At 58.9% G+C, this 15,983-nt stretch overlaps 2 protein-coding genes across 11 annotated transcripts in view; one reads left to right on the top strand and one right to left on the bottom strand.

Moving 5' to 3' along the window:
* The window catches only part of TNXB (tenascin XB), a 26,791-nt gene extending 14,746 nt beyond the window's left edge, over nt 1–12,045 (top strand). For 6 of the 10 annotated variants that reach the window (XM_048930048.1, XM_048930050.1, XM_048930049.1 and 3 more), the window contains 18 exons: nt 179–472; nt 830–1,123; nt 1,462–1,749; nt 2,422–2,715; nt 3,054–3,347; nt 3,705–3,998; nt 4,646–4,939; nt 5,278–5,571; nt 5,929–6,222; nt 6,870–7,163; nt 7,502–7,795; nt 8,762–8,886; nt 9,406–9,526; nt 9,867–10,018; nt 10,557–10,653; nt 10,843–11,004; nt 11,391–11,554; nt 11,880–12,045. In XM_048930048.1, coding sequence (XP_048786005.1) covers nt 179–472; nt 830–1,123; nt 1,462–1,749; nt 2,422–2,715; nt 3,054–3,347; nt 3,705–3,998; nt 4,646–4,939; nt 5,278–5,571; nt 5,929–6,222; nt 6,870–7,163; nt 7,502–7,795; nt 8,762–8,886; nt 9,406–9,526; nt 9,867–10,018; nt 10,557–10,653; nt 10,843–11,004; nt 11,391–11,554; nt 11,880–11,960 — 4,130 coding nt within the window. In that variant the 3' untranslated portion in view covers nt 11,961–12,045. The remainder of the gene's footprint in view (nt 1–178; nt 473–829; nt 1,124–1,461; nt 1,750–2,421; nt 2,716–3,053; nt 3,348–3,704; nt 3,999–4,645; nt 4,940–5,277; nt 5,572–5,928; nt 6,223–6,869; nt 7,164–7,501; nt 7,796–8,761; nt 8,887–9,405; nt 9,527–9,866; nt 10,019–10,556; nt 10,654–10,842; nt 11,005–11,390; nt 11,555–11,879) is intronic. The other 4 variants (XM_048930055.1, XM_048930054.1, XM_048930053.1 and 1 more) reach the window with 3 other exon arrangements.
* LOC125686259 (steroid 21-hydroxylase) lies at nt 11,969–15,983 on the bottom strand. The gene is given in 11 exon segments (XM_048930057.1): nt 11,969–12,303; nt 12,398–12,501; nt 12,759–12,928; nt 13,300–13,485; nt 13,555–13,641; nt 13,976–14,083; nt 14,396–14,491; nt 14,633–14,784; nt 15,273–15,362; nt 15,742–15,859; nt 15,861–15,983. Coding segments are annotated over 11 exon segments (1,422 nt in total). The 5' UTR covers nt 15,924–15,983; the 3' UTR covers nt 11,969–12,055.

Here is a 15,983-nt window from a genome sequence, read left to right as displayed (position 1 = left end):
GTGGGAGGAGTAGGGGGTAGTGATGAGTGGAGAGGATTGGGTTGCATGGTTGGAAGTATGGATGGAAGGTTGGGGTAGGATAACTTGTCAATCGGGGCAGGTGAATGTTTGGAGAACGGTTGGTAAGCTGTTGAGCACGTGGATTGTAGGATGGGTGGACATGGACTTTGTGCTGCAGCTGCCGCGCCAGCAGCGGAGGAAACACCTTCCCCACCACGCCTGGGTGAGGTGACGGCATCGCACGTCAGCCCTGACTCCGTGCAGCTGGAGTGGAGCGTCCCCGAGGGCTCCTTTGACTCCTTCACGGTGCAGTACAAGGACGCGCAAGGCCAGCCGCAGGTGGTGCCCGTGGACGGTGGGTCGCGCTCGGTGAGCGTGCCCGGGCTGTCGCCGTCCCGCCGCTACAAGTTCAACCTGTACGGGGTGTGGGGGCGGAAACGGCTGGGCCCCATCTCCACTGATGCCGTCACAGGTGAGGATGTTGTGTGCTTCATCCATGTCCTGCTGGCCCTGGGCTTGGCATATGGTAGGAGCCTTTCATGGCTCCTCTTGCTTACAGTCATCATGCTCGAGAAGGAAAAGTTTCCTTGTGATTTGTTTGGGACGTCTGTAGGGATGAATGCCTGCAAGATTGGAGGGAGCATGGTGGAGGGAATGGCTGATAACTGTTGCGTGATGGATGAAAGGAAGGATGCATGGAAGAGTTCTTGAATAAAGTAGTGCTCAGAGCACAGCTGTATGGCAGCATGCACGTTGGTTGGGTTGTTGAATAGACGGAATGTAGATCAGGTGGATGTTTTTGCAACGAACTACTTCTTGTGCATTGCAGCTGCCGCGCCAGCAGCAGAGCAGCCACCTTCCCCACCACGCCTGGGTGAGGTGACGGCATCGCACATCAGCCCCAACTCCGTGCAGCTGGAGTGGAGCGTCCCCGAGGGCTCCTTTGACTCCTTCACGGTGCAGTACAAGGACGCGCAAGGCCAGCCGCAGGTGGTGCCCGTGGACGGTGGGTCGCGCTCGGTGAGCGTGCCCGGGCTGTCGCCGTCCCGCCGCTACAAATTCAACCTGTATGGGGTGTGGGGGAGGAAACGGCTGGGCCCCATCTCCACTGACGCCGTCACAGGTGAGGATGCTGTGTGCACCATCCATGTCCTGCTGGCCATGAGCTTGGCCTATGACCGGAACCTTTAATGGCCCATCCTGTTTACAGTCATCTTGGTTGAGAAAGAAATGTTTTCTTGTACAATGGAAAGTCTGTAGGGATGAGTGCATGCAAGATTGCAGGAAGAATGGAGGAAAAGGGAATGATTGATAATTTCTGTGGAATGGTGCTTGGATAAATTTTGTGCTGAGAGCAGAACCGGATGGTTGGATGAATGTTCGTTTGGTTGTTGCGTGGATGGATGATTACTTGCGTGGATGCTTTCTGCATTAATTACTTTTACTGTGTTGTTGCTGTAGCTCCTGCAGCGGAGGAACCACCATCCCCACCACGCCTGGGTGAGGTGACGGCATCGCACGTCAGCCCCGACTCCGTGCAGCTGGAGTGGAGCGTCCCCGAGGGCTCCTTTGACTCCTTCACGGTGCAGTACAAGGACGCGCAAGGCCAGCCGCAGGTGGTGCCCGTGGATGGTGGGTCGCGCTCGGTGAGCGTGCCCGGGCTGTCGCCGTCCCGCCGCTACAAGTTCAACCTGTACGGGGTGTGGGGGCGGAAACGGCTGGGCCCCATCTCCACTGATGCCGTCACAGGTGAGGGTGGAAATTGGCACCTGGTGAGCTCTGGGTTTCCTGGAGATAGAAAGAGAAACATGGTGTGGACTGGGGATCTTGATTTCCTCTGGCAACGGGACGAACCTGATTAGGGTGCCTTTCTTAGGGACGCATCCATGAAATGTTGCGCTGAATTATGAAGGGAGCGATGGGGAACGAGTGGGGTGATGGCTGCCCCATAAGATTGTGACTGTTTGAGTATTTGTTTGAATGGATGGGCAGGTACATGAAGGAGCGAAAGGATGGATGGAAGAACTTAGGAATAGGTGGGTGGATGGAGAAGGGATAGGTAGGTCCTTGGTGTGCTGGTACGGTGGATGGATATGTTCACAGATGAGTTAGATAATTCTTGGATGGAAGAAGGAGTAAGCGTTGCTTGCTCTGTTGAACTGTGAGCACGTGGTTGCATAGGGAAATGAGTGGATGGAAGTACAGAGAGAATCCTTGCATGAATGGTGGGACGGTAAGCTGGTTGTCCGGATGGTGGTGGTGTGAAGGAATGGCAGTTGGGTTAGATGGTTCAAGTGCGCAGAAGATTGAGAGTGGATGAAAAAAGGGAGCAGAGAGAGGGTGACTGGATGGATGGGTGGCTGGATGTAGCTGATGGGCAGGACCATGCTATTATCCTGTGCTGTGTCTTCTGTATTGCAGCTGCAGAAGAGGTGGAGGAGCAACCACCACCCCAGCCACGCCTGGGAGAGCTGACAGCATCCCATGTCAGCCCCAACTCCGTCCAGCTGGAATGGAGTGTCCCCGAAGGCACCTTTGACTCCTTCACAGTGCAGTACGTAGACGTGCAGGGCCAGCCGCAGGAGCTGCACTTGGACAGTGGGTCCCGCACAGTGACCGTGCCTGGTTTGCTGCCGTCCCACCCCTACAAGTTCAACCTGTATGGGCTGTGGGGGCAGACACGTCTGGGCCCCATCTCCACTGACACCATCACAGGTGAGGGCCCCCGCATGCTGCGCCTCTCTTGAGTAGGGCCTTGAGCTTGGCGCGTGGTGTGAGCAGTGTGATGGTCTGTGCTGGTGACTGGCGTGTGAATGGAAACAGAAAGGTTCTGTGGCAGAGCGTGGGAAAGTATGGAGGGACGGGAGCCAGCAGGGTGGGAGGAGTAGGGGGTAGTGATGAGTGGAGAGGATTGGGTTGCATGGTTGGAAGTATGGATGGAAGGTTGGGGTAGGATAACTTGTCAATCGGGGCAGGTGAATGTTTGGAGAACGGTTGGTAAGCTGTTGAGCACGTGGATAGTAGGATGGGTGGACATGGACTTTGTGCTGCAGCTGCCGCACCAGCAGCGGAGGAAACACCTTCCCCACCACGCCTGGGTGAGGTGACGGCATCGCACGTCAGCCCTGACTCCGTGCAGCTGGAGTGGAGCGTCCCCGAGGGCTCCTTTGACTCCTTCACGGTGCAGTACAAGGACGCGCAAGGCCAGCCGCAGGTGGTGCCCGTGGACGGTGGGTCGCGCTCGGTGAGCGTGCCCGGGCTGTCGCCGTCCCGCCGCTACAAGTTCAACCTGTACGGGGTGTGGGGGCGGAAACGGCTGGGCCCCATCTCCACTGATGCCGTCACAGGTGAGGATGTTGTGTGCTTCATCCATGTCCTGCTGGCCCTGGGCTTGGCATATGGCAGGAGCCTTTCATGGCTCCTCTTGCTTACAGTCATCATGCTCGAGAAGGAAAAGTTTCCTTGTGATTTGTTTGGGACGTCTGTAGGGATGAATGCCTGCAAGATTGGAGGGAGCATGGAGGAGGGAATGGCTGATAACTGTTGCGTGATGGATGAAAGGAAGGATGCATGGAAGAGTTCTTGAATAAAGTAGTGCTCAGAGCACCGCTGTATGGCAGCATGCATGTTGGTTGCGTTGTTCAGTGCAGGGATGGTAGATTGGGTGGATGTTTTTGCAACGAACTACTTCTTGTGCATTGCAGCTGCCGCGCCAGCAGCAGAGCAGCCACCTTCCCCACCACGCCTGGGTGAGGTGACGGCATCGCACGTCAGCCCCAACTCCGTGCAGCTGGAGTGGAGCGTCCCCGAGGGCTCCTTTGACTCCTTCACGGTGCAGTACAAGGACGCGCAAGGCCAGCCGCAGGTGGTGCCCGTGGACGGTGGGTCGCGCTCGGTGAGCGTGCACGGGCTGTCGCCGTCCCGCCGCTACAAGTTCAACCTGTACGGGGTGTGGGGGCGGAAACGGCTGGGCCCCATCTCCACTGATGCCGTCACAGGTGAGGGTGGAAATTGGCACCTGGTGGGCTCTGGGTTTCCTGGAGATAGAAAGAGAAACATGGTGTGGGCTGGGGATCTTGATTTCCTCTAGCAACGGGATGAACCCGATTAGGGTGCCTTTTTTAGGGATGCATCCATGAAATGTTGCGCTGAAGTATGTAGGGAGCGATGGGGAACGAGTGGGGTGATGGCTGCCCCATAAGATTGTGACTGTTTGAGTATTAGTTTGAATGGATGGGCAGGTACATGAAGGAGCGAAAGGATGGATGGAAGAACTTAGGAATAGGTGGGTGGATGGAGAAGGGATAGGTAGGTCCTTGGTGTGCTGGTACGGTGGATGGATATGTTCACAGATGAGTTAGATAATTCTTGGATGGAAGAAGGAGTAAGCGTTGCTTGCTCTGTTGAACTGTGAGCACGTGGTTGCATAGGGAAATGAGTGGATGGAAGTACAGAGAGAATCCTTGCATGAATGGTGGGACGGTAAGCTGGTTGTCCGGATGGTGGCAATGTGAAGGAATGGCAGTTGGTTCAAGTGCGCAGAAGATTGAGAGTGGATGGAAAAAGGGAGCAGAGAGAGGGTGACTGGATGTAGCTGATGGGCAGGACCATGCTGTTATCCTGTGCTGTGTCTTCTGTATTGCAGCTGCAGAAGAGGTGGAGGAGCAACCACCACCCCAGCCACGCCTGGGAGAGCTGACAGCATCCCATGTCAGCCCCAACTCCGTCCAACTGGAATGGAGTGTCCCCGAAGGCACCTTTGACTCCTTCACAGTGCAGTACGTAGACGTGCAGGGCCAGCCGCAGGAGCTGCACTTGGACAGTGGGTCCCGCACGGTGACCGTGCCTGGTTTGCTGCCGTCCCACCCCTACAAGTTCAACCTGTATGGGCTGTGGGGGCAGACACGTCTGGGCCCCATCTCCACTGACACCATCACAGGTGAGGGCCCCCGCATGCTGCGCCTCTCTTGAGTAGGGCCTTGAGCTTGGCGCGTGGTGTGAGCAGTGTGATGGTCTGTGCTGGTGACTGGCGTGTGAATGGAAACGGAAAGGTTCTGTGGCAGAGCGTGGGAAAGTATGGAGGGACGGGAGCCAGCAGGGTGGGAGGAGTAGGGGGTAGTGATGAGTGGAGAGGATTGGGTTGCATGGTTGGAAGTATGGATGGAAGGTTGGGGTAGGATAACTTGTCAATCGGGGCAGGTGAATGTTTGGAGAACGGTTGGTAAGCTGTTGAGCACGTGGATAGTAGGATAGGTGGACATGGACTTTGTGCTGCAGCTGCCGCGCCAGCAGCGGAGGAAGCACCTTCCCCACCACGCCTGGGTGAGGTGACGGCATCGCACGTCAGCCCTGACTCCGTGCAGCTGGAGTGGAGCGTCCCCGAGGGCTCCTTTGACTCCTTCACGGTGCAGTACAAGGACGCGCAAGGCCAGCCGCAGGTGGTGCCCGTGGACGGTGGGTCGCGCTCGGTGAGCGTGCCCGGGCTGTCGCCGTCCTGCCGCTACAAGTTCAACCTGTACGGGGTGTGGGGGCGGAAACGGCTGGGCCCCATCTCCACTGACGCCGTCACAGGTGAGGATGTTGTGTGCTTCATCCGTGTCCTGCTGGCCCTGGGCTTGGCATATGGCAGGAGCCTTTCATGGCTCCTCTTGCTTACAGTCATCATGCTCGAGAAGGAAAAGTTTGGTTGTGATTTGTTTGGGACGTCTGTAGGGATGAATGCCTGCAAGATTGGAGGGAGCATGGAGGAGGGAATGGCTGATAACTGTTGCGTGGTGGATGGAAGGAAGGATGGATCAAAGAGTTCTTGAATAAAGTAGTGCTCAGAGTACAGCTGTATGGCAGCATGCACGTTGGTTGGGTTGTTGAATAGACGGAATGTAGATCAGGTGGATGTTTTTGCAATGAATTACTTCTTGTGCATTGCAGCTGCCGCGCCAGCAGCAGAGCAGCCACCTTCCCCACCACGCCTGGGTGAGGTGACGGCATCGCACGTCAGCCCCAACTCCGTGCAGCTGGAGTGGAGCGTCCCCGAGGGCTCCTTTGACTCCTTCACGGTGCAGTACAAGGACGCGCAAGGCCAGCCGCAGGTGGTGCCCGTGGATGGTGGGTCGCGCTCGGTGAGCGTGCCCGGGCTGTCGCCGTCCCGCCGCTACAAGTTCAACCTGTATGGGGTGTGGGGGAGGAAACGGCTGGGCCCCATCTCCATTGATGCCGTCACAGGTGAGGGTGGAAATTGGCACCTGGTGGGCTCTGGGTTTCCTGGAGATAGAAAGAGAAACATGGTGTGGGCTGGGGATCTTGATTTCCTCTGGGAACGGGATGAACCCGATTAGGGTGCCTTTTTTAGGGATGCATCCATGAAATGTTGCGCTGAAGTATGAAGGGAGCGATGGGGAACGAGTGGGGTGATGGCTGCCCCATAAGATTGTGACTGTTTGAGTATTAGTTTGAATGGATGGGCAGGTACATGAAGGAGCGAATGGATGGATGGAAGAACTTAGGAATAGGTGGGTGGATGGAGAAGGGATAGGTAGGTCCTTGGTGTGCTGGTACGGTGGATGGATATGTTCACAGATGAGTTAGATAATTCTTGGATGGAAGAAGGAGTAAGCGTTGCTTGCTCTGTTGAACTGTGAGCACGTGGTTGCATAGGGAAATGAGTGGATGGAAGTACAGAGAGAATCCTTGCATGAATGGTGGGACGGTAAGCTGGTTGTCCGGATGGTGGCAATGTGAAGGAATGGCAGTTGGTTCAAGTGCGCAGAAGATTGAGAGTGGATGGAAAAAGGGAGCAGAGAGAGGGTGACTGGATGTAGCTGATGGGCAGGACCATGCTGTTATCCTGTGCTGTGTCTTCTGTATTGCAGCTGCAGAAGAGGTGGAGGAGCAACCAACTTCCCAGCCACGCCTAGGACAGCTGACAGCATCCCATGTCAGCCCCAACTCCGTCCAACTGGAATGGAGCGTCCCCGAAGGCACCTTTGACTCCTTCACAGTGCAGTACGTAGACGTGCAGGGCCAGCCGCAGGAGCTGCACTTGGACAGTGGGTCCCGCACGGTGACCGTGCCTGGTTTGCTGCCGTCCCACCCCTACAAGTTCAACCTGTATGGGCTGTGGGGGCAGACACGTCTGGGCCCCATCTCCACTGACACCATCACAGGTGAGGGCCCCCGCATGCTGCGCCTCTCTTGAGTAGGGCCTTGAGCTTGGCGCGTGGTGTGAGCAGTGTGATGGTCTGTGCTGGTGACTGGCGTGTGAATGGAAACGGAAAGGTTCTGTGGCAGAGTGTGGGAAAGTATGGAGGGACGGGAGCCAGCAGGGTGGGAGGAGTAGGGGGTAGTGATGAGTGGAGAGGATTGGGTTGCATGGTTGGAAGTATGGATGGAAGGTTGGGGTAGGATAACTTGTCAATCGGGGCAGGTGAATGTTTGGAGAACAGTTTGTAAGCTGTTGAGCACGTGGATAGTAGGATGGGTGGACATGGACTTTGTGCTGCAGCTGCCGCGCCAGCAGCGGAGGAAACACCTTCCCCACCACGCCTGGGTGAGGTGACGGCATCGCACGTCAGCCCTGACTCCGTGCAGCTGGAGTGGAGCGTCCCCGAGGGCTCCTTTGACTCCTTCACGGTGCAGTACAAGGACGCGCAAGGCCAGCCGCAGGTGGTGCCCGTGGACGGTGGGTCGCGCTCGGTGAGCGTGCCCGGGCTGTCGCCGTCCCGCCGCTACAAGTTCAACCTGTACGGGGTGTGGGGGCGGAAACGGCTGGGCCCCATCTCCACTGATGCCGTCACAGGTGAGGGCACGAATTGGCACCTGGTGGGCTCTGGGTTTCCTGATGTTGGTAAGTGAAATGTGGCCTGTGCTGGGGATCTTGATTTCCTCTGGCCATGGGATGAGCTGTTTGGTTCCTGTTTTGGAATGGCTCCATTAATCAGTGCACTGAATTACGAAGGGACCGATGGGGAGTGGATTTTGTGATGCCTGTTCAGATGGGAGTGTGGGTCTTTTATTAATTGACGCTTGGTTGCACGTGCAGATACTTGAATGAAGAGCTTTGGGCTCTTGCCTCAATGCCTCTGTGCACTGGAATTGGAGTCAGCTGGGCCCTGCCAGGTTCCACTTGCGCACTGTTGTCAATAGGAACTTTTCCTGAGCTCTGGAGAGATTTTATTTGAAGGGTGGATGGATGGATCGCTCATGTCATGTTGTAGTTTGTTTGGGGATGACCGATGGAATGAATTAATTTTTTTTAATATAAAAAGAGCTTGTTGGGTGAACATGTAGCAACTGGTTGGATGGAGGGATGTGAGTTTCTGTGGAGAAATGGTTGTTTGGAAGGACTGTTGGATGCACTGTTGAGTGTTGGAGGGATCTACACTCGGGGCCTCAGTATATAGACTGTAGCAGAGTTGAAAAGGACCGGCATGGCTTCACGCAGGAATTAAGCCCTACTGCTGAAAGCAGTGTTCAAACTCATGTAGAGCTGGATGGTTGATGGCGTCACGGGTGGGAGGTGTCCCTGTGGGGGTGGTGCCTAGGAAGTTATAGGAGATCTATATGGCACCCCAAAGCCCCCTGTGGGTGGGGGTCACTGGGACACTGCAGTGGGGTGGGAGTGTCTTGGTGGTCAGCAGGTGCTGTAGCGGTGAGCAGGGCTCTCGAGGCCTTTGGGGAGGGGTCCAAAAGGAGTTAGTGGGAGGGAGAGTGTGGGACATCCAAGGGAGGGCTGTGGGCCTCAGTGCCCTCCATCTTTTCCCAGGTGCCCCAGGAACGCTATGGGTGGGCACGCTGTGGCCCCGCAGTGCTCAGCTGCATTGGGCGCCTCCCCGTGTCCCCCCAGATGGCTACAACCTCACCTACGGACCCCTCGGAGGCCCCATGAAGGTAATGCCCCATAGCGTTCCCTGAACTTCCCAGGGGACCTCAGTATCTCCTGGGGTACCCCAATATGCCTATGGGGGGAACCCAGTAACCCATAGGGCTTCCCTGCAACCCTGTTTGTGACCCTAGAACTCCTCCTGGAGATCAGCATGGCATCTCTGAGGACCCTAGTGTTCCTCTGGGAACCCCCCCCAGACCCCTGAGATCCCCACTCACCCCTTTGGAGACCCCAGTATTCCTTGTGGAGACCCAGATCTCCCCGCAGGGATCCCAGTGCCCCTTTGGAGACCCACATAACCTCCTTGGGGACCCTTCTCCCACCGTGGGAAACCCAAAAGCCCCCAAGCATCCTAAGAGCCCCACTGCACCCCACTATCTCTTGAGGTCCTCAATAACTCCCTTTGCAGCACTCCCATCCTCCTCATGGGCCTCTTTATGCTCCCTGGAGACATTAAACACCCCTGTAATGCCCTTTAGGGACCCCCATAGCAGCCCAATAACCTTCCCATGTCCTCCCCCCAGACACTGCAGCTGCCCCCTGAGGCAACATCCAAGGACCTGTGGGGCCTGGAGCCCACTGGACACTATATGGTGCAGCTCCGGGGCCGGGGGCTGGAGCCCCTCGAGACCACCTTCAATACCCGTGAGCTGGGAAAGGAGGTCCCTTGGGGGGGGAGGGGGCACCCAGGTGTCAGGGAACTTGGGTGGGAGACTCCGGGGTGCCCAAATATCTGGATGCTTTGTTGTGGTGGGAACACACGGATGCTGGGTCCTGAAGTATGGAGGGGGGTACCCGAAAATCTGCATCTTTGCGTGGGGGGGGGGTTTGGGATTCCCAAGTGCCTGAATAATGGGTCCCTACATAGGGGGGCTCCTTAGGTGGGGGGTCAGTAGGATGCCCTCGTCCCTTGATAGGTGAACAGGGACCCCCAACTGGTTGGGTCCTGTGGATGGGGGCACCTACACTGCACTTTGTCCCCCAGCCCCCCTTCCCCACCCACACCCCCGAGACTGCGCTGAGGAGCAGCTCAATGGACCAGGGCCTTCACGAGAAGTCCTCATCTTCCTCGGGGGTGACCAGCGACGGCCACTGCGCGTCTTCTGCGACATGGAGAGCGATGGGGGAGGCTGGCTGGTGGGGCTGGGGGCAAGGGGAGGAAGTGGGGGGGGCTATGAGGAGTCTGATGGGCAATGGGTGTCATGGGGTTTGGGTGGCTGGCTGGTGGTTGCCATTATAGGGGTTGGGTTGGCAATAGAGGAGTCCTGTGGAGCAATTGGGGGCATTTGGGGCATCTGGGGAGGTTCTGGGGGGGTTGAGAAGCAATGCAGGGAGAGTGGGGGGAGGCTGGAGGGGAGGGGAGGTTAATGGGAGGATGTTGTGGGGCAACTGGGGTAATTCTGGAAACTGCAGGGGGATCCCAGTGTTCTGTGAGACTCACATACCCCCTATACTATCCATGGGGATCCCAGTAACCCCCTGGAACTATAAATGGGGGAGCACCACCCAGGGAGAAATTTGGGGCTGTGGTGGATCTGGGAGAGGCAATAGGATGCCCTGGGGGGCAATACAAGGGTCTTAGGGTGCAGTGTTGGGGGTTTAGGGGGAAGTAATGGGGGGTCTGGGGGCAGTGTGGGGCCTGGGGGAGATTCTGACCCCACCCCCACCCCCAAAGGTGTTCCAGCGCCGCATGGATGGGGGCACCAACTTCTGGAGGGGGTGGGAGGAGTACGTGCACGGCTTCGGGAACATCTCCAGGGAGTTCTGGCTGGGTGAGGACCTCAAAACCTGGGGATACTGAGGGGTGGGGATGGCTGATGGCTGCAGGACGTGGGACTGAACCCCACTGGGATGCGGGGTGGATCCCAGATGGGTGCGTGGGGTGGGGGGTGTAGGGTGCGGGGCAGGGCCCCAGTTGGGTCTGTGGGGCGGGGATGATGATGGCTGTGGGATGTGGGCAGGAAATGCGGCGCTGCACGCGCTGACAGGTTCTGGGCCCACGGAGCTGCGCGTGGACCTCCGGACGCCGTCAGACAGCGCCTTCGCCCGCTATCGGGATTTTGCCGTCGGTGGTCCTGAGGACAGTTTTCGCCTCCATCTCGGGGCTTACAGTGGCACAGCTGGTGCGTGTGGGGCTGGGGGGGTCCTGGAGGGTTCCTGGAGGGTATAACGTTAACCTTGACTCATGGGAGGGCTCTTGGGGATACCCAGATCACGGGGCGGGGGGGGAATCCTGGGGAGAATAGGGGACAGTCCCTTTGCCCACAGTGAGGAGGCCTTGCAGGGGTCTTTGAGATCATTGACCCAGTGGGATCTCGAGGCCACAGGGAGCCCACAAGGGTTCCGGGGGGGGGGGGGAGGGAGGAGGCTCTGCCCCACAGGGTGGTCTCTATGAGGATGTGGGGACTTCCTGGGGGTCTGTGGTTCATCCTTGGGGCTCTGAACCCTATGTGGGTGTCCTGGAGAGCTCTCTCTAGGGGTCCCCGTAACCTTGCTGTGGGTCCTACAGGGGATGCACTGTCCTACCACGCTGGGAGCCCCTTCTCCACACGGGACCACGACCCCCGGGGCCGCCCCCGGCCCTGCGCTGTCGCCTACACGGGAGCCTGGTGGTACCGCAACTGCCACTATGCCAACCTCAACGGGCGCTATGGGGTGCCCTACGACCACCAGGTATGGCTATGGGGGCTATGAAGGGGTCTGCGGGGATCATAAACGGGTCTATGGGGGCATAAAAACAACCCAATGAGACAGGAGGGAGGGAGTCACTGTGGGGCCACGGGGGGGGGGTTATGTGGGGTAAATATGGAGGGCTACCCCCTGCAAGGTGCCTTTAGCCTCATGTCTCTCCTATATGAGTATGGGACCCTGTAAGAGTTGTAGAAGCTGGAGCAGGGAAGGGGGTACTTTGGGGCCCCCTGTAGGGCCTATATGTGTCTGTAGAACCGCTCTAAGTTGCCTATAGGGTGTGACCAAATCCCCCCCTCCCTCTCTGCAGGGCATCAACTGGTACCCCTGGAAGGGCTTCGAGTACTCCATCCCCTTCACAGAGATGAAGCTGCGGCCGCAGCGTGACTGAGAGCACTAGAAAGGTTGTGGGGCACAGTGAAGCCTTTATGGGGTCAATAAAGCTGCGAGTAACCAGCACTGACCCACGCATCCCACACACTGGGCTCAGGAGCTATGGGGCGGGCAGGGCACGAGGCGCACACGGAACGGGGCGCAGCGCAGCACGGTGCCGGCGGTGACCCCCAAGTGGGGCAGAGCCCCATCAGAAGGCGGCTCCAGGCGGAATCGCTGTAGGATGAACCCCAAAAACACAAAGAGCTCTGCCCGAGCCAGCGCCTCCCCCACACACGAGCGTGCCCCACAACCAAAGGGCAGCAGCGCTCGCCAGGGGGCCCCTGGTTGCAGGAACCGCTCTGTGGGGCAGAACAGAGGTCAGAGAGTGGGTGTAGAGGGAGGAACCCACCCTGGGGTTCAGGGCCCACATCTGTGGGGTGGACCCACACATACCGGGCAGGAACTCAGCAGGACGGTCCCAGATCTTGGGGTCATGGTGTGCAGCGAAGAGGTTTGGGATAACAATGGATCCCGCGGGCACTGGAATTCCTGCAATGCTGGGAAGGGACAGACTGCTGCTCGGATGGACTGGGAGACCCTACAGTGGCCAACTGGAACATACTGGGGCTTAATGGGGGCTGATGAGCTCTTCTGGGGCTGACCTACTGGTAGGGCCATGGGCTGCAGCAGTCCACACTATTACAAATTGGTCTGTGTTTGTTCATTCTAGTGCAAAACACTGACAGTGGTGCATGGTTCTGCAGGCAGATGTATGGCCCCATACTGGTCCATACTGGTGCATTACTGGCCATACCTGGAGTGGCGCCGGGCGCAGTGGGGCAGTGCGAGAGGCGCGGGGGGCCGCAGGCGCAGGGTCTCGGTGACGGTAGCACGGAGCAGCGGCAGTCGTCCCATGTCCCCTGGCTTTGGGGTCCCCGTGGGGCCCAGCACCTGGTGCAGCTCTGCACGCACTCGGTCCTGCACCTGGGACAGGGGACGTGTGTCAGAGCGTGTCACCAAGTGTCACGTCAGGTCACTTGTGGGGTGGCCTTCCCCTGTGCGGGGACACAGACATTGGTGTGGCACAGAGGTGACATGAGTGTGACACTTCGGTGATGGCCATCATACAGGGGACACCAGGGACACAGGTGGGAGCACCCCAGAGCCATTATCCACACAAGGATATGGACATGGTTGTGACATGCATGTGGTGCAATGGGGAAGTGCAGTAGGGTACGGGAGGGGACACCCAGCACACACGTGGGGACACCCTGGGGCTACGTGGGGATGGGAGACTGGCGTGGGAACTATGGGGAAGCAGATGTGGCTGTGACACAGATGTGGCGTGGTGTCACCTGGGGGTGGTGCAGCAGGAAGGCCACAGCCCACAGCAGAGCTGCCGCTGTCGTTTCGGTGCCACCGATGAAGAGGTCCACAAGGGCCATGTGCAGGCGGTCCCCCCCCAGCGGCCCCATGGGGACAGTGGGGTCTCCCCCCAGCAGTGCCCCCAGCACTGTGTCCCTAGGGGGGGATGTGCAGCCCTGTAGGGACACATGCGTTACCCCCTGCAGCCGTATCCCCCCTCTGTCCCCATGTCCCCACATCCCCACCTGGTGACATCGGATCTGGGTCTCCACGAAGGCGTCACGGCGCTCCACCAGGCGCAGCAGCTCCCGCAGCCCTGGGTTGGGCAGCACCTGTGGGGCACAGGGACCCCCCTCAGTGCCCTACAGAGCTTCTCTGGGCCCATAGGGACCCCATACTCCATCCCAGCCCCATATCTCTCTATAGACCCTTTCAAACCTAAGACAGCCGTTGAGAATCCCCCCAGCCCCGCAGAAACCCCACAATACCCTCCCAGGGCTCTGTATAACCCCTTTAACCCCCCTCAGCCCCTACAGACCTCCCAGCCGCATCTGTAACCCCCCAAGGACAATATAGCCCATTCTCACTATAGACCCCACATGGACCTATCCCCCTTCCCAGCCCCATGCTGATCCCATAAGCCCTATAGGGCCCCGTAGGGCTCACCCTTAGTGGAGGCAGCACATCCAGTGCCCGCACACTGGCCCAGCCCCACACCTCCAGCAGTTCCACCACACAGCGTGTAAAGGAGCGCACCTCTGCCTCGGGGGGCATCTGTGGGGCACAGGGCCTGGGGTCACCCAGAGTGACTCCTGGGTCCCCCCAGAGATTTCTGAACCTAAAGAGGTATGTGGTCATTTGGGTCCCTCTAGAGGTGGCTGGGTCCCCAAAGGGATGCCTGGATATCTGAGACCCCAAGTGGCCCCCGAGCATTTCGGATCCACCCTCCTTGGACACCTGGGTCACCCCAAGACCCCTTGGTCCCCTCCAGTGGCACCTGACATCTGAGACCCCCCGTAGCGGCACCTGAATCCCCCTGCTCCCCAAGGTGACACCTAGACCCCGCATCCCCCCCAGTGTCCCCACCAGGTCCCCGAAGGCGAGGCGGCAGATGGTGCTGCAGGTGTGGAACGCGAACGCCTCAAAGAGGTCCACTGGGGCAGCCCCGTAAGAGCTCAGCTCCTGTGGGGAGGGAAATGGGGTCACTGAGGGGGTGCGGGTGCCGCACAGGGGGGGTCGGGGTGAGTCAAGGGGACGGGCAGCTCAGCCCTGGAGCTGATGGGGTCCACCGGGGGTTGTAGGGCCCCGTGTTGGGGTGCTCACCTGGCACAGCGCCCAGCCCTGCAGCTCCAGGAGAGGCTCCAGGTGTCTCACAGCCCGCGCCAGTGCTCCCCGCGTTGCCCCCCGCTGCCGCCGCCACTCTGGGGATGCGTCCCCCAGCGCCAGGTCCTGCCCCCCCCGTGACACCAAGGACGCTGCGGGGTGACACCCATATCACCCCAGCACCCATGGGACCTCTCAGAACACCTCACACAGCCGCAGGGATCCTTGGGGACCCATCCAGACTCCCCCAGGCACCCTGAGACCTGTCCAGCACCTGTGGAGACTGTCAGAAACATTCTTCCCCCCAAAAAACGCAACCAGACCCCTTCAGAGATCATGGGGACCCCCAGTACCCCCTCCAGATACCCAACAGAGAGCTGCAGGGACTCCCCTCCACTCAAAACCCAGGAGGATCCCTCAGAACCCCCACAGACACCAATTTGTAATCTCCAGAACCTATGAGGACCCCCCAGAACCCCCAAACCCCCTCAGATACCCATAGAGATCTTCATGGACCCCTCTTGGGACCCTCCCCAGAACTACAAAACCCAAAGAACCACCCTTGAAGATTCACAGGGACCCCCCTCTGACTCACCCCAAACCCTCATGGGAGCCCCCAATCCCTGCAGCTCCCCCATACCCAGGTAACTGTGGGGGCGTCCCACAAAGTCCCCCCAGCGCCGTGCCAGCGCCTCACGGATGGCAGCTGCAGAGCTCAGCACCACCACCTCTGGGGGGGGGGGCAAGAAATGAGTGGGTTGGAGGGAAGGGACCTCCATGGGGACCTTGAAACCAGGGGCGGGGGGAGAAGTGAAAGGTACCCGGATAAAGTATGGGGGGGGTGGGAGGGGTTAGGGATCCCAAATTATTTTGTGGGGGGTAGAAGGAGGGGACAAATGTGAAGGGGGCCAGGAAGGAATTGGGGGGCAGCATTTGGGGGTCCCTCCACCCTCTCAATGGATAATTCTGGGGAGCCTGTGAGGTTGGGGATCTTAAAGGGGGAAGGTTCAAGGTCCAAAGGAGGGGGATTTATGGGGAAAAGGGGGCCATGGGGGTCCAAAGGGGAGTCAGGGGGATGAGGGGGGTCATGAAAGTGCCCCCCTACTCACCACGCCCCCCCAAGCGCAGACACAAGGGGTCCCCGTAGGTCCGGGTGAGGATGTGGAGGTGCTGTGGCCCTCCTGGGTGCAGGAGGTGCAGGGCCCCCCCCCATGGTGCCCCCCCCCCACCTGGCTGACCCCCCCCAGATCAGGGCCAGGAGGAACAGCAGCAGAAGCATCACCACCGACATTGTTCTGTGGGATGGGGGGGCCCCGGCTCTGCCCCTATAACACCTTATGAGGGGGAGGGA

Source organism: Lagopus muta, chromosome 33 (assembly GCF_023343835.1).
Source record: "Lagopus muta isolate bLagMut1 chromosome 33, bLagMut1 primary, whole genome shotgun sequence".
Classification (NCBI taxonomy): Eukaryota; Metazoa; Chordata; class Aves; order Galliformes; family Phasianidae; genus Lagopus; species Lagopus muta.
This window is presented reverse-complemented; position numbering and strand designations above follow the sequence as displayed.